The sequence below is a fragment of the Tupaia chinensis genome, unplaced genomic scaffold (assembly GCF_000334495.1).
Source record: "Tupaia chinensis unplaced genomic scaffold, TupChi_1.0 Scaffold139927_1, whole genome shotgun sequence".
NCBI classification, from domain to species: Eukaryota; Metazoa; Chordata; class Mammalia; order Scandentia; family Tupaiidae; genus Tupaia; species Tupaia belangeri.
The window spans coordinates 72,194-78,193 of NW_006199806.1; the positions used below are offsets into that span (position 1 = coordinate 72,194).

The 6,000-nt window shown below is 41.8% G+C and overlaps 1 protein-coding gene across 8 annotated transcripts in view; it reads left to right on the forward strand.

The window, feature by feature from the left end:
• Positions 1-6,000, forward strand: part of PARP9 (poly(ADP-ribose) polymerase family member 9) — a 39,661-nt gene that overhangs the window by 24,493 nt on the left and 9,168 nt on the right. For 7 of the 8 annotated variants that reach the window (XM_014593200.2, XM_027765914.1, XM_027765910.1 and 4 more), the window contains one exon: positions 1,933-2,310. In XM_014593200.2, the coding sequence (XP_014448686.1) occupies positions 1,933-2,310 (378 nt within the window). Of the gene's footprint in view, positions 1-1,932; positions 2,311-3,020; positions 3,313-6,000 lie in introns of all 8 variants that reach the window. The other variant, XM_027765916.1, reaches the window with a different exon arrangement.

Sequence of the window (6,000 nt, forward strand, 5' to 3'; positions counted from 1 at the left end):
CCAAGCATGTGTACTTTGGAATGTTTCCTAGTCAGTGTTGCTGCTGAGTCAGGTCTAAAATTACTGGACTCATCCAACCCTGGTCGTTGAGGGTTGGGGCCGTACTGGGAGTGATGAAGGGAGAACTTTAAGAGCTCTAATTTGTTCCCGTTATGAGCCAATTTATCTGTAAAAATATGATAATAACAGGCTGTTGTGAGGATAATTGGATATTATGCATGTAAAAATGTTCTGTAAGTTGCGACTTCATTCTATAAATAATGGGCAAGAAGATGGACAAACTGCTCAGGTGGCCCAGAGAAAGGAATGATTCCCTCTGGCTGGAAAGGATCAAGAATAGTTTCACAGACAAGATGGTTCTGAACTGAGCTCTGGGGATGGCGAGATTGTCAACCTCTAGAGAAGGTGGAGAGGGGCACCCAAGGTGAAGAAAATCCACAGAAACAAGTAAATCCTGTGCTTGTTTGGGGAACCACAGGGAATCTGGAGTGCTAGATAAGGGGAGGAGTTTCAGATGAGGTTACTATAGGAAAGGAACATACAAAGGCCTGTATGTCTTCACTCTGAGGAAGGCAAGTGTCACCTTTCGGTAATTCTTGAGAAAGTCTGTAAAGGAATTATATAGCATAGGATAGTAACTGAATTTATAATGATTAATGATGGTCTCAGATTATCAATGAATGGTTAAACTAGGAAGACAGAGAGGTGTGTTTCCATTAGAAATATTTAACTAATAAATGGTTAGGATCAAATGTATTTTAGAGCCATCAGGTGGCATAGTGGTTAAGATACTGGACTCCCATATTGTCATCAGTGGTTTGAGTCCTGGGCCTGGAGGCTTGAAAATCATGCTGGGTGCTTGTGTGTGCCCAATACCCCAGGAGAATGGAGAAGGAGGGACTGTGGAGTGGCCATCCTCCTTGGGGGGTGATTTCTCACTTCCCCTCTCACTGTCTGGACTCAAACTGTGCAGTTGGTCATGTGGGATCCAACTGCTTTAACCACACCACCAGCTGGCCCAGCATGTATTTCTATAATCAGAAATTCTTATTTATTTTTTAAAGAAAAACATTTTCACTCTTTTTGTGGAGAGGTTTTTGCTATAGGGCATGTGTGCTCACCAGAAAGAGAGAGACAGAGGGTCAGAAAGTGAGAAATCTCCCGGCGTGAGTTTGAGTCACTGGGTCCAGGATTCGAACCATGCTCAGCTACATGGGAGTCCAGCAACATAGCCATTACACCATCTGCTGGTCCCAACATTTTTACTCTTTTTTTTTTTGGAGAGGTTTTCACTATAGGGCGCGTGTGCTCGCCAGACAGACAGAGAGAGACATAGAGACAGAAAGTGAGAAATCACCCCCCGGGGGGATGGTCACGCCGCAATCCCTTCTCCTCCATTCTCCTCTCGGGATCTTGGGCATGCACACACACGCGCCCGGCGTGAGTTTTAAGCCACCGGGTCCGAGACGCGAACCACAGTCGACTACGTGGGAGTCCAGCGACATAGCCATTATGCTAACTGCTGGTTCCCCCAACATTTTTACTCTTAAGTTCTATGTCTTCAGGGACGTTTGATTTTAAACCAGTAGTAGCAAAAGTTTAAGAAAAATACTATTAGGCAGGAAATAATGGTTAGCATCTAGAGCAAGATCACAGGGTGAACTCATCTGTGAATTAACAAATACAACACAGCAGAGGCAAGATATGATAACCAACTGCTTTTGAGCTAGTCTCTGCATTCCCTAGAAGCTGTGAGCTCTACATTTAGATGTTCTTTACCTGCGCTTAGCCTTTGGAGATAAGTACTTAATTGGATGGAGTTGCCACTTCTGACAATAGTGACAGTATCTTGGAGTAATCACTGGCCATGGGGTTTTGTTCTGCACTATTTGAAAACCCACCAGCCTACCTTACTTCTGATCATCTTTTCAGTCCTCCCATCCAGAGAAGAGAGAGGAGAAAACGGTTTTGAAGCTAGTTCTTCTGTCATCAATCTAATGGGATACAAAAACGAAGAGATGTGTGAGGCCAAACTGTGGATTGAAAGGCTACTGACCCTCCGGGACCACCACATCATTGAGAATAATCATATTCTCTACCTCGGGGGAAAAGAACATGACATGTTGTCTCAGCTTCAGAAAACCTCAAGTGTCTCCATCTCAGAGATTATCAGTCCAGGAAAGGCACATTTAGAGATTAAAGGAGCCCAGCCTGATCTCATTGAGGTGGTTCTGAACATTGAACAAATGCTATGTGAGGTTCAGGAGGAAGTAGCAAGAAAAAAGGAGCGAGGCCTTTGGAGCCTGTCAGGTAAGTAACTTTCTGTACTACAAAGTCTGTTCTCCCAATGAGAGCAGGTGTGAATGAGTACATATGTATGGGTGAGAGAAGAGGTGTGAGTATGTACGTAGGTGGGTGAGACCCACAGAATGGGAGAGGAGAGGACAAAGCATGTGTTAGGCCATAAACTTCCATGAGCCTTTTTTTTGCTCTCTACCCTCAGGGTTATGTATTGGTAAATGAACACACAGGCGTGTATGTATGCACACACACTCAGTTGGATTTATTTATGATGACTTGAAGTGCCGAAGAGGTAATTACATGGAAAACCGAGGCTAAAATTCAAGCCTAGGCCCTGGGGAAAAAAAGAGTACATCCCTAATTCTGCAGAAGGAGCATCCAAATGTAGACACAGCCCACCTGATTAATTTATGCTGTTAGAGAGTTCCATTGCATTTATTTGTTGTGGACAGCTTTAGGGACCCTAAAATTACTCACTTATAGCCCTTTCATCAATGAAATGACCCATTGGCATTGCGAGGTATGCTCCAGTATCTCCCAGAGTGGAGCTGCATTCACCAGATAACTGTTAACCGTGGGAATTAGGGTCTGGGGAGGTCTTTTTATCAGAGCAGTAGAGCCAACCAGGAAATTATACCATTTAAAATGCCACCCCAGGAGTTAGAGGATTATTTCATTCTTTTATTCCACTAATGCCAATGGGATACAAAAACGAAGAGATGTGTGAGGCCAAACTGTGGATTGAAAGGCTACTGACCCTCCGGGACCACCACATCATTGAGAATAATCATATTCTCTACCTCGGGGGAAAAGAACATGACATGTTGTCTCAGCTTCAGAAAACCTCAAGTGTCTCCATCTCAGAGATTATCAGTCCAGGAAAGGCACATTTAGAGATTAAAGGAGCCCAGCCTGATCTCATTGAGGTGGTTCTGAACATTGAACAAATGCTATGTGAGGTTCAGGAGGAAGTAGCAAGAAAAAAGGAGCGAGGCCTTTGGAGCCTGTCAGGTAAGTAACTTTCTGTACTACAAAGTCTGTTCTCCCAATGAGAGCAGGTGTGAATGAGTACATATGTATGGGTGAGAGAAGAGGTGTGAGTATGTACGTAGGTGGGTGAGACCCACAGAATGGGAGAGGAGAGGACAAAGCATGTGTTAGGCCATAAACTTCCATGAGCCTTTTTTTTGCTCTCTACCCTCAGGGTTATGTATTGGTAAATGAACACACAGGCGTGTATGTATGCACACACACTCAGTTGGATTTATTTATGATGACTTGAAGTGCCGAAGAGGTAATTACATGGAAAACCGAGGCTAAAATTCAAGCCTAGGCCCTGGGGAAAAAAAGAGTACATCCCTAATTCTGCAGAAGGAGCATCCAAATGTAGACACAGCCCACCTGATTAATTTATGCTGTTAGAGAGTTCCATTGCATTTATTTGTTGTGGACAGCTTTAGGGACCCTAAAATTACTCACTTATAGCCCTTTCATCAATGAAATGACCCATTGGCATTGCGAGGTATGCTCCAGTATCTCCCAGAGTGGAGCTGCATTCACCAGATAACTGTTAACCGTGGGAATTAGGGTCTGGGGAGGTCTTTTTATCAGAGCAGTAGAGCCAACCAGGAAATTATACCATTTAAAATGCCACCCCAGGAGTTAGAGGATTATTTCATTCTTTTATTCCACTAATGCCTGTTGCATCATGCCATGTGTCAAGCATTGTGCTAGTTGCAGGGAATACAGAGATACACAAGATGGACATTGTTCCTGCTCAAAGTCTAACTGGGAATAGTGACAAGCAAGCAGATTAGTTATGAGAGAGGGCGGTGAACGTGCTCAGGGAGCACAAGGTGAGGCCCTGAAAGGTCAGGGATAGGATTCTCCCAGGAGGAACAGAATAATAATAAATAGGTATTGACCAGGCAAAGAAAGACTGTTTCAAGAAACAGGGCTATAGTGGGGGCTACATTGTACGAGACCTTATAAAATCACCTGAAAGAATTCAGTGCTTTTCTTGAAACAAATGGGGAACCCTGAAGGGTTTTACGCAAAGAAAAGATCATATTTGTGTTACAAAAAATCACTGGTTGTAATGTGGAGATTGGATCTAGTAAGAGGTGCAGAAATTTGGATGCAGTGTCTCAAAGGAAACAATGTTCACTTTGTGTTTTTCAAAATAATTCAGGAAAAACAAATCAAAGTAATTAGGAGTTTATGATAAATATTATGTCCACATTCTACAGAAAACCCACTGTCAAGAAACAGAGAAAAATAAATACACAAGAATGAGAACCAATATTAGCATTTCCATTTAAGTTTTTTAAATGTACTGAATATAAATATTTAAACTGACCCTTGGGTCAGCTCGGGAGCATGGGAGACAAACCCTGGTCTCCTAGAAAGCTTGTGGCATGACTTTAAACTGGCTCCATTTGTAAGGGTGACCCATCTGTCAGCTATTGGCAGTTTAGAGTCATGTCAGTACCTTGTTCTGCTGCAAGATGGCATTTTTGGAAGTTGATGACTAAGCACATTATTCCACAGCAAAATTTCAGACTCACCCTCTCTTAATCAGATGAAGATCTTTATTAATAAAATGGATCCTTTTGAGATGAGTTATCATTATAGCGAACATCAAATATCCATCAGAACAATAAATTTTTTAAAAATACAAGTTAGGCATTACCTCCCTTTTATGTTGCTCATTCATCTTTCCTGGTGAGCATTCCTGACAGGACAAGGTTGTAGATCTCTGGGTCCCCAGTGCTTGGCAAACAGTAGGAGCTTGGTAAATGTTTGTGAACTCAAGTGAACTGAACTCTAATATTACACCTTCTAAATGCTATTGCTCTCCAAATTTGATTTACAGTCTCTTCCTTTAAAGCGTTCTGGCTTCAGAGCTTCTCTGCTATAGGGTTTTGTCTCTCCTGCTTTTTCTCAGATTTACAGCCTGGCCTTCTAGCAAGTGTCTCTGGATTTATCACCTGCTCTGTATGGTTCAATCGTACCCACTCAATTAGTTAATATACTGGGGTCATTTTAATATACTTCGTCTTCAGTCAAACTGAAAATAAACTGAGGAAAAAAAGCCTTTTTCTGGTTTTCACTTGTCTGCCTGTATTTTTGCTCCAATAAGGAGGTCCTTTGCACAAAAACAGAGCGTTTTTTTGAATTTGAAAAAAGAAGAGAGGAAGGAAAGAAGGAAAGGAGGGAGGAAGGGAGAAAGAGAATAAGAATAAAGAAAAGAAAGGAGAGAGAGAGGAAACAAAGTATCATAGACCACTAATCTCCAGATTTTGATCTTCTTGACCAGGTGGTATATGAGCTACGTGGTCCAAGCATTTTGCCTTGTCCCCTTACAGAAAGCACTAGTTAAAGCCAGGTTTATAATCTTGGATCTTTACTTACTACCCTTTCTTTACTTCTTAGACAAGCTACTTAACTTTTTTAAATTTCAATTTCCTTACTTGGAAAATTGTATTAATTATTTCAGTGGTGGTGCTGCAATGATCAAATGAGATGTGCAATCTCTTTGAAAACTTGGAAGCATTCCATAAATGTCATACTGTTTTTCATCATTCCTTAATGTCTTCTTATGCCTGTCTCTCTTGGCTGATAGGCATTCTGGCTAGAAATATAAACCTTTTTTTTTTTTTTTTTTTTTTAGTTTTCCCCAAGGACACATCGCACCCC